Source organism: Danio rerio, chromosome 13 (assembly GCF_052040795.2).
Source record: "Danio rerio strain M-AB ecotype USA chromosome 13, GRCz13ab, whole genome shotgun sequence".
Taxonomy (NCBI): domain Eukaryota; kingdom Metazoa; phylum Chordata; class Actinopteri; order Cypriniformes; family Danionidae; genus Danio; species Danio rerio.
In genome coordinates this window covers 34,460,070-34,480,792 of record NC_141033.1, presented here as the reverse complement: position 1 = coordinate 34,480,792, position 20,723 = coordinate 34,460,070, and the positions used below count along the sequence as shown (strand labels likewise).

At 35.4% G+C, this 20,723-nt stretch overlaps 1 protein-coding gene across 3 annotated transcripts in view; it reads left to right on the top strand.

The window, feature by feature from the left end:
• Positions 1–20,723, top strand: part of syt14a (synaptotagmin XIVa) — a 70,072-nt gene that overhangs the window by 10,945 nt on the left and 38,404 nt on the right. For all 3 annotated transcript variants that reach the window (XR_015506105.1, XM_087279535.1, XM_087279534.1), the window contains exon 2: positions 13,662–13,709. Coding sequence is in view for 2 of the 3 variants with exons in the window: in XM_087279535.1 (XP_087135661.1) it covers positions 13,662–13,709 (48 nt within the window). In the remaining variant the exon portion in view is untranslated. The remainder of the gene's footprint in view (positions 1–13,661; positions 13,710–20,723) is intronic.

Here is a 20,723-nt window from a genome sequence, read left to right as displayed (position 1 = left end):
TTTGACAAATACACACCTATGTTGCACGCTTACACAGAGCCCAACACGGAAGTTTGTGATTGGGTCAGCCCAATGTCAATAAAGAAAAGAACCAATGGGCCGCTCTGTCCGGAAAAGAAACATCTTACTTTCAGAGCGTCACAGCTCACAGGATCGTCAATCACTTAGGCAGAAAAACATGACAGTCTGCTAAGTGTTTTATGGGCCGATCAGATCATAAGAAGATGATTAGCCCGGCCCAAAAAGTACGTCGGCCCATCGGGAAACTGTCCGGTCTGCCAGATGGCCAGTCTGCCCCTGGCCACAACAGAAAAAAAAAAAACAGCAACTGCGTTAATTGCGTTAATTTTTGCGTTAGTTTTTTTTACACGTTAAATATTTCAATTTAATTGCATGCGTTAACGCACTAATTTTGACAGCAAATATATATACTGTATGTATGTATGTATACGGTTGAAGTCAGAAATATTAGCCCCCCTATGAATTTTTTCTTTTAAATATTTCCCAAATGATGTTTAACAGGACAAGAATATTTTCACGGTATGTCTGATAATGTTTTTTCTTCAGGTAAAAGTCTTATTTGTTTTATTTCAGCAAGGATAAAAGCAGTTTTTAATTTTTAAGTCATTTTAAGGTAAAAATTATTAGCCCCTTTAAGCTATATATTTTTTCGATAGTCTACAGGACAAGCCATCATTATACAATAACTTGCCTATTTATCCTAACCTGCCTAGTTAACTTAATTGCCCTAGTTAAGCCTTTAAATGTTACTTTAAGCTGTATAGAAATGTCTTGAAAAATATCTGGTCAAATATTATTTACTGTCATCATGGCAAAGATAAAATAAATCAGTTATTAGAAATGAGTTATTAAAACTATTATGTTTAGAAATATGTTGAAGAAATCTTCTCTCCATTAAACAGAAATTGGGGGAAAAATAAACAGGGGGGCTAATAATTCTAACTTCAACTGTATATTTGGTAACTGAGACAATCCCTCTTTTTTTGTTGGTGTCTTTATTGGTATTGTACTGTTTTTTTTAAACATCTTATAAATGTAAATAAAACAAAATATTACAAAACAAAAGTAAGCGAACAAGAATTGTAAATGTTTCACTTCTTTTGTAGTTTCCAGATTAGCGTAGTGAATGATGCAGACAGCTTAAATCGTCTGATTAATTATTGATCCGTGAAAACTAGAGTACTTATTCAGCGTTATTTAAACTAGCATTGCTTAACATCTGAATCAAACCTCTCCACAGGTCAGCAGCCTGAAGGAGTTTGTAAAAGGAGGCGTATCCATGCAATCACAGTCTTATCTCTAATTGGTTTGAGACTTGAGATCTCGTGCATATTTAAGACTGGTTTGCAGTTGGCCATTAGCTTTTATGTGTCTTGACTTAAATTGCTCCTCTGTCTCCCAAGAGCAAGAGAAAGAGAGAGTGTAAGAAAGAAAGACAGAAATGTAGACTGTAGTGAATAGGATCTCCCTAAGAGGGCCAAGCTGTTAATTGCGGCGTTGTGTGTCAGACTGTTAATGTGTGCGCAGGAGAGAGGGAGAAGGAGTGAGACTCTCTAGGGCAAAGTTGTCTCTTCTCTGTCTGGTTATCAGTCTGGGTCACAGTTAGTCAAGACAGCTACATGTAAGTGATACTGGATAAATCAAGCCAACAGAGCAGTAGGAGAAAAATCTCATAGGGAATGTGGTTTGATATATATATATATTTGCTTCATATCTGTGTTTGTTTGTTTGTTTGTTTGTTTGTTTGTTTGTTTGTTTGTTTGTTTGTTTGTTACAAAATATTACAAGTATTTTTATTTTAATTTTTCTAATGAAAATAGTTATGTTTTTAAATGAGGGGATTGTGTCAATGAGTCACTTGTGATGAGAATCCCTCATTTAAATCCAGAATGAATCTGTTTTTGAACTGATTAATTGAGTCAGTGATTCCAACTAATTTATAAAGGCATTTGAATGAATCTTTTTAGTAATTTTTTTTTTTATTTCTGAATGAATCTCTTTTTTTAGAGTCAATTCAGTCAACAATTCTGTTACTCACTTATAAAGAAAATAGCTTATTCATATGCAGAATTCATCTTTTTTGTGTAATTAGTTGACTCTGTTGTTCCAACTCGTTTATAAAGGCCTTTATTTATTTGCTTATTTCATTCCTGAATGAATCTCCTTTTGAAAGATTCAGTTGAGTCTGCATTTGTTTTACTTCCTTATAAAGAGAATCACTTATTCAAATCCAGAATGAATCTTTTTTTTTAGTTAATTAGTTGAGTCAGTGATTCCGACTCCTTTATAATGGCATTTTTTTTAACACTGAAAGAATCGTTTTTTGAAAGAGTCAGTTTAGTCAGCAATTCTGGTACTCACTTATAAATAGAATCACTTATTCAAATCCAGAATGAATCTTTTTTTTTAGTTAATTAGTTGAGTCAGTGATTCCGACTCCTTTATAATGGCATTTTTTTTAACACTGAAAGAATCGTTTTTTGAAAGAGTCAGTTTAGTCAGCAATTCTGGTACTCACTTATAAATAGAATCACTTATTCAAATCCAGAATGAATCTATTTTGTTAATTAGTTGAGTCAGTGATTTAAACTCATTTATAAAGGAGCAATTCCAGTGTTATGGATGTGACATTTGCAGTAAAACCTCAAAACATAAATTCACAGAGAAAGTAAATGTTAAAATTATATTGAAACATCTGTTTATATTTTCCAGAACAACTAACCACAGAGTTAAGGGATCAGAAAAATATCAATCTGTAAACATGTTTTGTACTTTAAATGAGGAAAATAAACATGCGTAATGGATGTGACAAAAAAGTTTGCGAGTTTAGTCTACACTGCATAAACCAAAAGAACCAATGATAATCAAAAGGATAAGAGTTGGCTTCTATAAAACAAAAATGATCGGTTTTATTTTATTTAATATTTTTACATTTATGAGGAAAAACTTAATTTTTTCATGGCAAGGTTGACATTTGCACAGAATTGCTGAAAGGCATTTTTTTCATTCCTGAATGAATCTTTTTTTGAAATAGTCAATTTAGTCAGCAATTCTGTTACTCACTTATAAAGAAAACCACTTATTCAAATCCAGATTGAATCTGTTTTTGAGAGAATTAGTTGAGTCAGTAATTACAACTCATAATAAGGCATTTTTTTCATTCCTGAACGAATCTGTTTTTGAATCTGTCAGCATTTCAGTTACTCACTTATAAAAAGAATAACTTATTAAATCCTGATTTAATTGTTTTTTGTTAAATAGTTGATTAAGTGATTTTAAGTTATTTGTTTCATTCCTGTATGAATCTGCATTGGTGAGATAGTTAACCGAGTCAGTGATTCAATTACTTATGAAAAAATCACTTGTTTTAAATATTAATGAATTGGTTTTAGAATGAACCGCCTCATTCAATGTATCAGTAACTCCCTTTAAATACAGTTCTTTTTGATCCTGAATAAATTAATAATTTTATTAAATTTGTAATTCAATAACTGACTAATAAAGACACTAGCAATTTGTTTAATTCCTGTATATAAAGTATAAGGACAGTTACTGAATCATTGTTTTTGATCCAATTAATTGAGTCGGTGATTCATTCACTCTTTTATAGAGCTTGTTTGTCTCCTACTGCCATAATTTGTAAACTATAGAAAGATTACATTAAGATTGCATTGTGGGATTTTTCAGGGCCTGATCAGTGCACTGACTACTGAACAAGGGGCTGATTAAGACGCACCCATAGCCTAACATTGTAGATCAAGGCACTCACAGTGAAAGTCACTTAGGATAAAAGCTTCTACAAAAATTAGTCAATTTCTCAGCCAATGGCATTGAATCATTTGTCTCTTCATAATCTCATTTTGCTTCAGATGAAATTAAAAAGTTCAACAGTCCCAGACAAAAGCGCAGATGACCTGCATGCTTTTAGGGCATTTTCTAATATCTTTCCTTGAAAGCTGTGATCTCTCTGGAGAGTGTGGTTTGGACGGGTGCTAATTGTCCCTATGAATCAGCTTTAATGATTCTTTAATGGAGTTGGCAGACGCTTAAACTGTTGGCTGATGGAGTTGGTTCATATTAAATTACACTACCCAGCCCTCAATGTTTGAATGTGCCTGCATTTAGTTATTATTTTACCAGACATTTACTTTTGCCAGATGATTAATAGCATGCTAATGGCCTAAAATGAATATTTAATTGCATCTAAATTAGTTTTATTAATAATTTTCTGTCTTAAGGCTGCGTGTCTGATAATACTTTTCCTAAACTGTCGATAAAAAGGGTTCAGCATTTACATCACTTATACAAAACTCTGCAAAACCTAAACACACACACAAACACACATATTGAAACTCGTCGATATTGATCCACATTTGTTAGCTTTGAAAACTCATATCTTGAGTATTAGTATCTTGGGTGGTTTTGATCTTAATTTACACTGTAAAAAATCAGTTTATTAATATTACCCCATTTTCTTCAATTTATTTATGCTTTAAGATTACATTATGGGACCTTAATCTCTCCTTCCTCAACTTTTGATGATGAAATGATTAACACAATTATTATTGACATTTTTATTAATTTTAAACAATACAGAATATTTGCTGGGTTGATCATACAAATTCCAGGAAAAATTAAACGGAACTGCCAGCTTTTGCAGACTTTACAAAACCAAAACTTCTTTATATATAAAATGTAAGTACATTTTAACAAAGGGGACTAATATAAATTAAAAACATTGACTTTTTCATAGTTTGGGATATGGGCTGGGACAACAAAATGGTATCGATATTTATTGACCGAACACCATTGTCATTAACAATTTTTTTTTAAAGTTTGGTATAAAGTTTCGGTACGAAATGCTATAGTTTTATTATAATGTGGCTGCTAAGCACGCAACTTGGAAGGAATGCCAATAAGCTTAAAGTTATTTCCAATCAAGGCGCATGACATGATGCAGCAACTGGCGCACACGTGACGCATGCACATTTTCAAGGCGCACTTAGTTGAAAACATTTCAGAATGCCGCGTGCACCACGATTCATGCAAGTACAACTAACCAATCTGCTTCACACTTTGTATGCAATATTAACATTTCGATAATAAAAAAAGACTCAGACAAACAGAGCGCACCCAAATATTGCAGTGCTTTTTCATTCTCTTCTTAAATACAAACTAGTATCGAAACTTCAGCAATGGTTTGTTTGTTTGTCATCCTCTTAGAAATGGTTGATAGTCGCCTAGTTATGAGAAATGACAGAGGAGCACAAGTACAAATTGCATTGAAAATGGTAAAGGAAACTGATTCCACGCACTCCTGCTTTTTGACGCACCATGTGAACGGACTCTGGTTGGGTTTTAACACCTCAGGTCAGAATTACAACACACACGAAAACAAACGCCCTGACAATCGTCCGTGAAGAGTGTGTAAATTAAAAAAGGAATCCAGAGTGGCTTTTTGATTTCTTTTCTTGTGCATCCCAGCCACTAGTTCCTTATCTGAAAGATTTTTTAGTATAGGGGTAATGTAGTCATTCAACTTCACTATTTGTAATTTTGCAATATGTATTTAAATAATGATGATGGTTGATTCCTTTACTTAAAAGTTCAGTTTTGATTATCATCATTTCTTTTGTTAATAGAGTTTGTGGTTTACTGTGTGAATATCAAAGACACCTTACAGGTGTTGTTCAATCTTAGTTTGCTTTGATTGTTCAGCGATTACACTTTATCATTGCACACTCTTTGTAATGTTTTATTTATAAAGTTTGAGTCTCTTTAACGCTTATTTTTATTTTTTTAAGATTTTTAAGATTGTTTTTGTTTTTGACTATTAAAACTATTTGTCTTAGTAATTGGTAAATTAAAATAAAATGGTTTAATAAATAAAAAATCATAATATTCCTAAATTATTGTAAAAAAATATTCAAGAATTATCGATACTGAATGATATACGTGATTTTTTTTTTCCTGTATCGCCCAGCCCTAGTTTTCGACAATACATTGCATAAGAAAGAAGTTTTCAATAATCGTCTTGTGCAGCATGTTTGAGTATTAGATTCAGTTTTACTTCGTTTATCTGTTTTCTGGCATGAACACTCCCAACACAAATGATCGCCATTTGTCACCTAATTACAATATGTTTTGTCATCTCATGCAAGAGACCTTTTCTTTTTTGACATTTCATATTATTAAACCATTGTGGTGGTAGTGATGTTATCAGTTTCAGCTGTTGCTCCAATGTTGCGTTATATTGTCACAGAATTCTATTAATATGAAACATACATGTCTTTCTTTAACTATAGACTTTCTTATTAGACATTTGTGACATTTGCTCTTTCATTTTTTTCAATATACTCAGTATACACTCACAGACAAAGCCAATGTTAGAACATAATGCAAAAAATATCTCAGCCTAACCAAGGACATAATGCTCAACCACATTAAAGCTCCAATGTTAAAAGAGCATCTCTAATGAGTTTCAGTAGTCGGTCAACAAACCCACCATGAGATATTGGAAAATCACAGGTTTTTCTGTTTCTCAGTGGCATTTTCATTATATCCCCTCTGGCGAGCTGCTTGTGCATGCTGTTGTTTCGGAAGCCAAAGCGGATTTGTGTGTAAATCTGTCAGTCTGCGAGGATAAGATGTTGTTTCTTTACAGAGACTGAGAGATGGTGAAAATAGAACACAAAATCTGGAGCTGTTAAGCCTGAGCTGGAAGGATTCTAGATATAGGTAGATTGAGTTATTGTGGTTGGCAGAACTATTCGAATCTCAGTTGTGGTCTCAGTATTATGATCTGGTTGGGAGAGTTATTTAATAGTTTACTCACAGTCACCTGTTGAGTTTAGAGACTCATTTGTAATAATGTGTAATTATTTACAATAGAAAAAAAGCATATACTGTTTAACTACAAATTGTTGACGTAGAAGAACTTTAAAATACTTTGTATGGAAATACGTTAAGATAAAAGTGTTTTGTTCTATTTTATGAGCTTCAGTTTAATGCATCTTTTAAATTAATTGGAAACTTTATGCTTTTTTTCTTCAGTAACATTCATTGTGATGTGTGGTGTGGCTCTGCTTCATAAGACTGATCTTCATTTCCAAGGGCATTTTTATCTGTCACTCATTTGCCCACTCAGTTCATGGTTTGAAAGCTACTGTATATTGTGGGAAATACCTATATAAAACTGGGACGGGTCTCTATAAATACAGAACCACCTTGTCTGAAGAAAGAGATGGATGAAAGAGAGGACAAAAGTACTTGGGGCTTGGCCCTGCATCCTCACCTTGGCTTAGTTTACTTACTTTATTTACAGACTCGGCATCAGTCAAACAGTTTCCCTCTGGACAGAATCAGAACTGACCTCCAGAGCAGAATCCTTGGAGATCAACCTCAGCTCTCAGAGAATCTTGCTATCTGGTCCACTTTAAGGTTTAATCTGACCATGAAACTTCCAAACAGAATTTTTTAACTTTATTTTATTCTCCCTGCTGAAAAATCCAGCTTAAACCAGCCTAGGATGGTTGACTGGTTTTAGCTGGTTGACCAGCCTGGTTTTAGAGGGGTTTTGGCCACTTCCAGGCTGGTTTGCAGCCATTTCCAGCCTGGCCTGGTCTTAGCTAGTCAGGCTGGAAAGTGACCATCTAAAACCATCTAAAACCAACTTAATCATCCTGGTTTAAGCTGGACATAGCTGGTTTTGGCTGGGCTTCCAGCCTGGCTAGGCTGGTCAAGCTGGTTTTAGTTGGTCATCTCCTGGCCTGTCCAGCTAAAACCAGGCTGGAAATGCCTGGAAACTAGCCTGCAAGTAGCCAAAACCCCTCTAAAACCAGGCTGGTCAACCAGCTAAAGCCAACCACCCTAGGCTGGTTTAAGCTGGATTTTTCAGCAGGGTATATGACTTGGAACAGGGTGCGAACTATGGGGGAGCTAGGGGGAGCTCGACTCCCCTAGATAAGGCATGGGCTTCCATGAAAACATGATTTGTGAAATTTTTGGGGGTCTCAAAAAATATTGACTGTGGTATTTTGACGTGCGGTTTCAGTGTTGTGTAATGTGATCATTGATTATCATCTGTAAAAATGCAAATATATAATTCATTCATGCATGATGGCAATTTACACCTCACTTAAAAAAGATAACTACAAGCAATTCTTGTCATGAGCATCAAGATGTGGGGGAGCTGAGGAGCAAAGTTCAGTCATGTCAAAAACAGACAGCCTGATGCTTTCATATGGACATTGAGCCACTGTTTATTCATTTTCCGAAACAAATGATGTGACGTTATGTTTTGTTTTATTTGCTTCATACAGTAGGTCAATACAATGTTCTTCTTTTTTAAACAATGTGACATTGCTGTAAACATGTTGGACAATTAAACTGAAAACAGGTAAACTTGACAAAACAGAACCCCTGTCAATGGTGTTTCTTTTATTTTCGAATTCGCAATTATGTTTTACTAGAGTGAAAAGTGAGATCCCATGACATTCCGTAGGCATATGTAAAATAAAATGCCATCATTTTGAATTTATCTATCTATTCATCCATCCATCCATCCATCCATCCAACTAACCACCTATCCATTTATCCATCTATCTACCATCCATCCATCTACAGTATCCATCCATCCATCCATCAATCTATTTGTCTGTCTGTCTCTCAACTGCATCCATCCATCCATCCATCTACAGTATCCATCCATCCATCCATCCATCCATCCATCCATTCATCCATCCATCTATCTGTCTGTCTGTCTCTAAGCTCCATCCATCCGTCCGTCCATCTGTCTGTCTGACTGTCTGTTTCTCAACTGCATCCATCCATCCATCCATCCATCCATCCATCCATCCATCCACCCATCCATATATTTCTCTGTCTGTCTGTATGTCTGTTTCTCAACTGCATCCATCCATCCATCCATCCATCCATCCATCCATCCACCCATCCATCTATTTCTCTGTCTGTCTGTCTGTCTGTCTGTCAACTCCATCGATCCGTCCGTCTGTCCGTCCGTCTGTCTGTCTGTCTGTCTCTCTCTCAACTGTATCCATCCATCCATCCTTCTATCTACCATCCATCGATCTACAGTATCTATCCATCCATCCATCCATCCATCTATCTATTTGTCTGTTTGTCTGTCTGTCTGTTTCTAAACTGCATCCATCCATCCATCTACAGTATCCAACTATCCATCTATCTATTTCTCTGTCTGTCTGTCTGTCTGTCTGTCGGTCTGTCTTTAAACTCCATCCGTCTGTCCGTCCATCCGTCTCTCTCTCAACTGCATCCATCCATCCATCTATCCATCCACTGTATCTATCCACCCATCCATCCATCTATTTCTCTGTCTATCTGTCTGTCTCTCAACTCCATCCATCCATCCATCCATCCATCCATCTATTCATCCAGTTGATGTAGATCAGTCATTGGGAGTCAATGGGGTAATGAGTTGTATGTGATCTTCCAGTGAGCAGTAAATTAGATGCTGCCTGATTACAGTATTGCTATAATAGCAGTGAGCAAGCTTCATGACCATGGAAAGATCCACATTGTGAAATTTAGTCTTAGATGTAATTCCACCATGATTAGACCGATGTCTCGAGTTTCTCTCAGGTTACGGCTTGACAGAACACACATTAAGAATGCATAAACTGACATCCTCAGCTGATTCCATCTCTCTGCTCCAGAATGACCTTTACCCAGCTTCTCACAAACAACTTCTGCCGGTCAGGGCGACCTCACAACCCCCACAGGCTAACGGCCAGAGAAGTTTGATGCACACCAAAGCTTAGCCACAGTCAAACACTCCCTGTAGAACTCTAATCAGATTCTGCGGCACAGATTACAACTCATAGCATTTCAATAGAGTTTCAAGCAATTGACAGATCTTTAATCCAAAGTGACTAACATTGCATTAAAGTTGCAACATTTGATCAGTTCTTGTATTCTAATTCGTAAGCACTCTTGTCATTGTTCCTCCATTTGTCCTACAGGAAATGTACATCATAAAGGCATTTCGTTGACCTCGACTGAAACCTCAGATGATAACATTGAAGCATAGCATTTTCTGTATCGCTGCTTTGCAATATTGTGTATTGTAAAAAGTAAAATACAGATGCACTTGAACTCAACTCAACTGAACAGATGTAAGACTGTAGCAGTTGAATGTGTTTTAAAAGAGAGGTAGACCAAAACAAAAACGTCCCCTTCACAGTTGTTTAAAGCTCTTATTAGTGATAACATTGATGTTCATTCAGGACTCAAAGGGTTCTCGAGATGAAGCACCTTACAATCTGTTCTTCATTAGTTAGAGTTTGAGATGCCCTTGAATCAAAATGGGATCAACTGGAGACTATGGAGGTTTGAGAGACATCATCATCATCATCTTTTTCTTTGGCTTATTCTTCATTTTCATCTTATTCTTCTTTTTCTGCTCCTTTATTATTATTATTATTATTATTATTATTAATATTATTACTATTTTGGTAAAAAAAAATTTAATTGGGCAGCATGGTGGCTCAGTGATTAGCAACGTCGCCTCACAACAAGAAGGCTGTTGGTTTTAGTCTCGGCTGGGTCAGTTGGCATTTCTGTGTGAAGTTTGCATGTTCTCCCAGTGTTGACTTGAGTCTCCTATAGGTGCTTCTGTTTCCCACAGTCCAAACACATATAGGTGAATTAAATAAACTAAATTGGCTGTAGTGAATGAATGTGTGTATGTGAATGTGAGAGTGTATGGATGTTTCCCAGTACTGGGTTGCGGCTGGAAGGCCATCCACTGCATAAAACATATGCTGGAATAGTTAGTGGTTCATTCCGGTGTGGTGACCACTGATAAATAAGGGACTAAGCCAAAGGAAAATGAATTATTATTAATATTATTATTACATAAATTTGAATAATTTTTTTTTTGAAAAATTAATAAAAGCTGTAATATTGTAAATTTTATTAATTATAATTTCAATTGGTATAATTTAAAATAATAATTTAATATAATAATTGATTACATGATCATTCAGAAGTTCATTCAGAAATTTCTGATCTTCTTCATTTGTACACTCCTTTGCGCTCACTGAAATCATCTTCTGCTGAATTATTATCTGTTCCAAACTTTCAGATGAAGTCCTATGGTGGCAGGGCTTTTAGTTGTACAGCACCAAAGTTATGGAACTCCCTGCCTTCGCACGTTCGCCAAGCAGACTCTATTTTCAATTTTAAATCTCAGATCAAAACTTTTTTTTTTGCTGGTTTAATATTATGTTGATATTACTATTATGTTATTTTTACTGCTTGTATTTTTATGATATGCTTGCAATATGCTGTAAGGTGTCCTTGAGTGCTTTAAAAGGCACCTATAAATAAAAGGTATTAAAATTATTACTATATGCTAATTTGTTGCTGAAGTTACATTTTTTATTATTTTCAAAACTGTAAATAGATTTTCTGTGATTCTGTAAAATTGTTGAATCATAAAATTATATAAAATGAAATTTATACATCAATTCAAAGTTCAAAAGAAATAGATTTTAATAGATTGAAAACTGTCACTTGTTGTTATTTATTTGAATATGAAACAACAAATAGAGTATTTATTCATATTATTATTTTTAATTATTATTAACTTTATGCTTTTATTTTAAAATATCATTTAAGTAATCTTGCAAACTAGAGAACAAGCTACAGGTAACCATCTCATATGATATTTTTCACTCTCATCATTTAAGTTTGCACATTAGTCCATTGTACACAGTCCAAACATTTTAGTCCTTGAACATAGCTCCTGTAACGTTTAGCAGTGGCATCGTGTATCACTTCACTCAGTCCCACATTTAAATCCAAACTCCTCCAACAAGCAGCTAAAATCTTCTGCAGACCATCATGGGTTAGATTTACATTGCACATAATGGAAACTCCCTTTTGCTGTTTTTTAATGCATGAGTGTTAGTTTCAGCTTTAAAGACATTTCTGAGCCGATCTGTCCAGGTAAACACCTGAGCACAGCTGCGTAAAGTGAAAAGTGAGCCGTTCAGCTGAGGTGATGTCTGAGATTGTGTGTCTGATTTGAACTGCTCTGAGTTCAGATTAAAACACCACTGATTCATCACTTTTGAAAGGTTATTTAAGAGGGCAGAGATGAAAGTCTTAAAGCATAGGTAGTCTTTGCTAAAGTTAGATACTGGGTCATATTAAAAGGATGCCAGGAAGGGTTGATGCCAACAGTTCCTCATGTGAATGTATTGAACACACTGAACATGCATTAAAATAGCAAATAAAATAGTCATTTAATGTAATGTAGAATATTTAATCATTGTTAAATATTACTGACACATGTACCTACAGTGATTAATAATTCTTTAAACAATCACAGACAGTGTATTAATATTGCTTAAAGTAGTCTTATTTTAGTATTATTGATAACACTTTAGATCACAATTCATGCTATTAACTGCTGGCTTATGTTGGAATAATAATCAATTCCATGTGTGTTTAATTAAAAAAAGGTCAGGAGTTTTCTTTCATGTCAAAAATATTAGTAAATTATTGAATACAAATGAATGATTCGATTCACTGAATTCTGGTATCCTCAATGTATTGCAAAAGTTACATTCAGGAGGTGCGCAACTATTTCCAGACTTCAACTTTTATAGACAGCTGACATTAAAAGGGAAGGGGGGGGGGCATAGTAAAATTCATCACTTGTCAATCATACTATAGTCCTCCATTGGCCACACCCATACGTACATCCTCTTTTTCTATGAATTCTCTGCCCAACATTGAAATCATAAGACTTTCTCAACTGCACATATTTAATAATATAATTATAATAATACTTTATTATTAATAATAATAATATAATACATAATATTATTTTAGACAATTAAGTCTTTGCATTTATATCAGCTTCATCTACTTCTGCAAAAAGGCTTTATTAGATTGCAAAGCATATCACACTGCAGTAGAAGTTCAGTTAATACTGGATATCACCTTTAAGCAATACACATACAATTGTTTAGGGAAAAGAAAAATATAAAAATGTTTAAAAATATATTCCTTTTTCCCAACACCTGCCTGTTATTAAGCTATTAACTGTCCGTAGTTATAAGGTATGATCTTATTCTGCATTACTAATCATACCAAAAACCTAAACTCATTTTCTACCCTTCTAACTATTAATAAACAGCTAATTATTAGGTTATTATACTAGTAGTGTTAGTTAATGACTTGTTAATACTGTGAACTGTGACCTAAACTAAAACGTTATCATATTACTTATATACTGTTGTAGTATTATTAGAATTTATAATATTATTATAATATTATAAATTAATATATTAAAAATAATATTACTACATTTATTTTTATTTTTCATTAAAATGTTAGAAATGAAATTCATTTTCATTAAAATACACTAAGCTGCTTTAAGGTGTCAAATCTACACATTATTGTCACATTGTATTAAATCGTACATTGTTCTCTGAAATTCATTTCCTGAATTCATAATGTTCCGTGTTTTGCATGTTGATGAAGTCTTGTGTGCGTCAGTTGTGTCTGTTTGTTGTCTGTGTTCGGTGTGTGTCGTTTGTTGCATGTGTGTGTATTGTTTGTCATTAAACATTGCTTTGTTTCTGCAGGTGGAGAGCGGAATTGTGGAGTACATGAGCTTATCTGCATCAGAAAAGGTAAGCGGTCAGTTAAACATAAATTGGCGACTACCTGTCCTCTATCACTTCTTTCAACCCAGGGCACATTTTTGTGTCTTTCCATAACAAGAAAAAAAATTAAAAACTCTTTTTGATCACTATTGATCACTAGAAAAAGTTTTGATCACCATTCATGCCTGTGCATGTCTGTTTGTCTTGTCTAATTGTAAGTTTACATGTTCATGTGTCTTTTTACCAAACATTGGATACTGTACACTTTTTTGATGTTGTTTCTTTAGCCTCTGTTTCAACCTGGTTTACAGTGATCCGATCACAAATTGTCAGCCAAGAGGTGTTACTGTTTCCACAAAGACATTTGTTCCAATGCATCTTTTGTAAACACTTGTATTTTAGCATACTAGGCATTACACTAAGTTCTCCCAGAAAAGTGATGTAAAGTATTATTGAATGAACAAAAAAGTTGCACTGTCACATGTCACATGTCAACTAGTATTAGTCAAATGTTAAATAAATGCAAACGATTCATTTTGATGACAATGACTGAAATCACAACTATATGAAATTATTCTGCTACCCTAACCCACTAATATTAATGAAGGCTTGAGAGAAACACTAGCAGGATTACAGAATAGTCATGAGACATAAAACATGTTTGGATGTTGTTGCTGCTGTTTCTCTGGGGTTTGTCCAGCTGTCTTGTTTGTTATTGGCTGCTGGTGTGTTTATTGAGAGCTCAGTCATGGCAGATGTAACATCATTAGTGAGGATCTGTGGTCTCAGTGTAATAAAGGCTTATGCTTGTGTGGAGCAGACGAGTCTCTGAAGAGCTCAACACACTGATGACCCTGTTTAGCCACTAATGATAATCATTTTTAAAGAGACCTGAGACCTTTGTTCATCTTCAAAAAACAAAAGAAGATATTTTTAAATGAAATCTGAAAGCTAGACAGCACTAGTCCTGAGACTTTTCAGAAAGTCCAGAAAAAACAATAGACAAGTCCAGCTTCCATGTTGCACTTCTAATGGCAGTATATTGAACTGCCTGTAAGAGACACTCCCCCTGACAACCTAGTGCAGGAGAAAATATATGGGCGAACAGAGTTGTATGTTTTGTTTTGTTTTTTGGCAAACAAAAGTGTTTTTGGAGCTTCATGTAATCAAATTTAAACCACTGAAGTCACTTGGAAAGTTTTGACAATGTTTTTGGTTGTTTTTCCAGACTCTTTTTTTTTTTTATCTTGTCAACGTTGCTTTATATGAAGGATGAGGGAACTTGTAAATTTCATGTAAATATCTTAATTTGTGTCTCAAAGATAAACAAAAATCTTACACTGTGTCCTAACTTAACACAACGTGGCACCACAACAAGCAATTAAGTATATTTGTCATGTTAAAAAGAGTTTTTGTCATAGCCATCTGAGAGTTCCTTCAGAAAAAAAACTGAAAAATCACAAGTACATAAGTATTTACAGCCTAAATTGAGCTCAGGTACATTCTGTTTCCACTGATCATTCCTGAGATGTTTCAGCAGCTTAATTGGAGTTTACTTGTGGAAATTCAGTTTATTGGACATGATTTGAAAAGGCATATACCTGTCTATATAAGGTCCCAGAGTTGACTGTCCATGTCAAAGCACAAACCAAGCATGAAGACAAAGGAATTGTCTCAAGACAAGGCAGGATTGTCTCAAGGCATAAGGCTAGGGAAGGTTACAGAAATATTTCTGCTGCTCTGAAATTTCCAATGAGCACAGTGGCCTCCATCATCCGTAAGTGTAAAATGTTTGGAACCACCAGGACTTTTCCTAGAGCTGGCCGGCCATCTAAGCTAAGTGATCAGGGGAGAAGGGCCTTAGTCAGGGAGGTGATAATAACCCAATGGTCACTCTGTCTGAGCTCCAGCGTTCTTCTGTGGATAGAGGAGAACCTTACAGAAGGACAACCACCTGTGCAGCAATCCACCAATCAGGCCTGAATGGTAGAGTGGCTAGACGGAAGCCACTCCCCATCTGGACTTTGCCAAAAGGCAACTGAAGGACTCTCAGACCATAAGAAACTAAATTCGCTGGTCTGATCAGACTACAATTGAACTTTTTGGAGTGAATGCCAGGCGTTATGTTTCACCAGGGTAACACCATCCGTACAGTGAAGCATGGAGGTGGCAGCATCATGCTGTGGATATGTTTTTCAGCAGAAGGAACTTGAAGAATAGTCAGGATAGAGGGAAAGATGATTGCAGCAAAAAAAAAAAAAAATTCGCTTCAGAGTGCTCTTGACCTCAGACTGGGGCGACGGTTCATCTTCCAGCAGGACAATGACCCAAAGCACACTGCCAGAATATCAATGGAGGGGTTTCACAACAACTCAGTGAATGTCCTTAAGTGGCCAAGTTGGAGCCCAGACCTAAATCCTATTGAACATCTCTGGAGAGGTCTAAAAATGGCTGTACACCGTCGCTTCCCATCCAACCTGATAGAGCTTGATTGGTACTGCAAAGGGGAATGGGCAAAAATTCCCAAAGACAGGTGTGCCAAGCTTGTGGCATCATAATCATAAAGACTTGAGGCTGTAATTGCTGCCAAAGGTGCATCAACATATTATTGAGCAAAGGCTGTGAATACTTATGTACATGTGATTTTTTTCAGGTTTTTTCAGGCTCGAAACTTGTCTGAACACATTAAGCTAAAATGACTAACAATTTTCAGATTGCACTTTTTTATTAACATGATTATATTATATCAAAGCTGAGATTTTTAGGAACAATTTACAGTAGGTTTTTTCTTCACCTCTTGGGTTGTTTTGTTCACTCCTCAGGCAACATCTGTTCACTGTTGACAGAATGTTCATGCTGTTGACAGAATGTTCTTGACATTTCCTGAGAGGTTATACTGTAGCTGCAGTGAGTTTAATTAACTAAAATTGAGATGCTACGATTATGCATACATACATATTTCAGTAGCGAGGCAATAACTAATTGCTTTAGTGTAGATTGAACAGTTACAATAAGTAAAAGAACAACAACAGTTGCTTTTTACAACTAGTAATAGTCAGTGATGTAAAGTAACAAATTAAAAATACTCAAATGATTGTAATTTAGTAGTTTTTTCCTCAAAAACTGCAATTTACTAAGTAGTTTTAAAGATGTGTACTTTCACTTTCCCTTGAGTACATTTTTATTACAGTATCAGTACTTTTTCTCCACTACTTTACTTCAACCTGGAGTCACTACTTTGTTTTTACTTGTCTATGGGAATTAGAAAAATAAGTCCTGTGATTTAGGTCCAATCAAATCACACATAGAAGGTAAATCGCATCATAATGAACTACCTTAAGACATGGGAGATTTAGAAGTGCAGCAACTGTTTGAAAGCATTAAAAGTGTCAAAGATATCTTTACACACATTGGCCCAGAGACTGTTTAGATAAATGTCGCTGAAGAGAAAATGACAGATGTTTACTTTATGATGACCGAAATGTCCTTAAACACCCAGCAGGCACAAGATGTCAACATGACATTAGATTGGTGTTGTACCCTAATGTCATGGGGATGTTGCAATGTGGTTGAAAATGAAAATCGTTTTGACGTCAGAACTCAACGTCAGGCCGACATCAGTGTCCAACGTCCAACCTAAAATCAACCAAATATAAACGTCTTTTGATGGTACAGCTTGACGTTGTGTGGACACTGCCTCTATGACTTCTATTAGATGTTGGATTTTGGTTGCCATACTTGAAGAACAATCGTCAGTATTTGACATCAATATGACGTTGGTTTAAGATGTTGGATCAAAGTTGGATTTTGGTCATTTTCCAACAACCTAAAACCAAAGATCAATGTCATTTGACATCATTGGGCATAAAAATAACATCCTTAGATGCTGGCTAGACATTGAATTTTGGTCACCTGACATCACAACCTAATTTTTTACGTAATATTAATGTTTTATGACGTTATGTGCCTGCTGGGCAATAACTAAATGCACTACAGAATATTACATTTACACACATTCACAAATTACATGCAAGTGCATCAGCTTTTTACAGCATAATACTCACTACTCGTCATTCTTGAGTATTTTTGAAAGGTCTACTTTTTACTCATACTTTGAGTAATATTTACAATAGATACTTTTACTCTACTTGCACTACATTTTTAAGCAAGTAATGGTACTTTTACTTAAGTATGATTTGTCAGTGTTCTGTCTACCACTGGTTATAGTGCAGTTTGACAAAGTGTGAGTGAACTTCAACGTTAATCTAAAATGTTCTCCAGTGAAGTCCAATTTATTTCAGTGAATTACTTCAGAGAAAGGGGCGCGAGTGTACTGACAAATTAATGTTAATACCTGCAGTATAAATATATTTCATTATAAATATTATAAATATCTCATTTTAGGCAGAGCTGCTTTAGGCTCTATAGAATCAGCTGAAGGAGGATTTTACTGCTTCTCTCTGCTCATACATGACTAGACGTGTGTGTTTATGGATTTGCAGCATCATCTAGCAGACATGTATGCTTGTGTTTAGATTCCATGTGTGTGTGTGCCTGCGTGGGCCTCAGAGAGCACTTCTGGTCTGTTGTTATGTGGGAGTTTACAGCATTGGCAGTGTATTTTTTGTGAGAGTGTTTGTGTCTGTAGTATTTTATAATTCAGAGGTGCCTGAGCCTCCTGACATGCTTTTACCTGTTTCTATGACAACCGAACCAGCCAACGGTCTCCTAGAATAAGAAGGCAAGTTCTAGCTATAATGGTGTGATAATGATGTACCATAAAAAAGATGATTTGAATCGGTGCTATGCACAAACTATCACAGAGACATGCAGACTCTGCGTCAGAACTAATGTATTCATGTGAGCTGGGTTTATTTATGGTAGATGGATTTGTTCAGGATATTTTAGGGGTTTAGTGTAGGTCTGCTTTTTTGGGTTTGAATGGCTCATCGATGTTTTACCTCCAGATGCATCTACTCAGTCCAGCTGCACTTTTCTCTCACTGACCCAGATTCTGTCCAGGCTCAGGTGGTTTTCTCAGGTCTGATGACCTGGATTTACATTAGAGAGATTAAGTTTTGCATTATGCAACAAGTGTGCAGACTCTTGACTCAAATTCTTTTCTTTACATATAAGATGCAATAAAATTGAATGTGTCTCCATTCATCTCTCGTTCTTTCTTTCTTTCTTTCTTTCTTTCTTTCTTTCTTTCTTTCTTTCTTTCTTTCTTTCTTTCTTTCTTTCTTTCTTTTTTTCTTTCTTTCTTTCTTTCTTTTTTTCTTTCTTTCTTTTCTAATAATTATGACATTCTCTCCTTTCTTTCTCCTGTTTTATATTACACTTCAGTGATGCACACTTTACTTGGCTAACAAGGAAATTGTTTTATATTCTCAATGCTGTATTTATCTGACTTATAACTTTGTAACACTTTATTTTAATGGTCCATTTGTGTATTAGTAGACTGTCTGCTTAACATCTGTTGATAATGCTCCTTCAACAGACATTCAACTGACTATAAGAAACTTTGCAAGTAGCTACATGTCAACTTAGGGTGCTTTCACACCTTTACTTTTGTTTCGGAACCTGTCTCGTTTGCCCAGTTAGCGCGGTTCGTTTGGCATATGTGAACAGGGCAATCGCGCTCTGTTCCACGCCAAAGTAATCGCTCTGAGATCGCTTGAATGAGGTGGAACCCTGGATCGGTTCGATTGCAGTGAGAAAGCGATCCGATCCGAGCGCGGTTATATCATAGTGTTTTATGGATATGTAATAGGCATACGGCTATATGAAGAGAGAATTATGAGTATGGCGGGAAGTTTCGCAAGTCTCCGGATGCCCGCAAACAAGTGATGATCTCCCAGTAATTTCGCGTCTTCCTCTTGGTCCTCAAATAGGCATCGTCATGCACCCTTCTCACCCCTCCCCACCGCATCTCTCCTCAGACACGTCGCGTGCGCACCCTGTCAATCACCACTAAACCACCACCTCTTCTGACAGCTTAGCGGGACGCTGCAAAATAAACCCTGACACTCTGACCAATGTGAGGAGAGTTTACTCGCACGTGACTTGTTTTAGCTCTTTTGGTCCGATTAGAAACTTTGCAGTGTGAAAGCGAACCGCTCCAAGAGCAAAGAGCAACAATGTAACATTTGTAATCTCTGTTTCGGAACAACTGAATCAATTCACAGGTGTGAAAGCACCCTTACACAAACCCAAACCTCAACCCAACAGTCTACATATAATCTAATGAGAATTAGTGAGCATGTAGATGCAATGTAACTTAAACTCAACAGATGGATCATCAAAATAAAGTGTGACCTTAAACTTTTATGGTGTGTCAGCTTTAAAATTTTAGTTATTCATTTTGCAGTTTTAAAATAGCTTTGAATTCTGCACCAAAAAGTGTCAAATTCTACCTGTTATTTACAGATTACTAGTCTATTGGAAAAATTGTAATTTAAACGTAAAGTATAAGCTGCCTTTGTTACCAGAAGAGAAAATATCTAATTAAGAGTTTATATTTGAATGATATGTCATTGTCTATGTATTGTTTTCATTTTTGATGTTTTCATTAATTTTAATTACATGGACAGCAACAACCAGAACAGCCCTTCCAAATTTTTGGGAGTGATCTGTTCTTTTAAATCTTGAACAGGCATCATAATTGCCTCGTGACCTTTTGTGCATAGGTTATCATTAATTCTTTATAGGAGGAAGAACAATAAATGTGACCAAGGGCAATTAAAAATTTGAGATATATTCATCACCTGAAAGCTAAATAAATAGGCTTTCCATTAATATTTGTTTTTTACAGGGCAATATTTAGCCATGATACAACTATTTGAAAATCTAGAATCTTGGGATAAAAAAATGAAATGAGAAAAACACATTTAAAGTTGTCTTAATGAAAAATATAAAAAAAACGTATAATTTATATAAATATATATATATCGTCAAAATAAAGCCCCTGGACTTTCAGGAAGTCTTAATTTTATTTTTTTATTATTTGATGGTGAAATGCTGCTCATATAAAGTACTCTA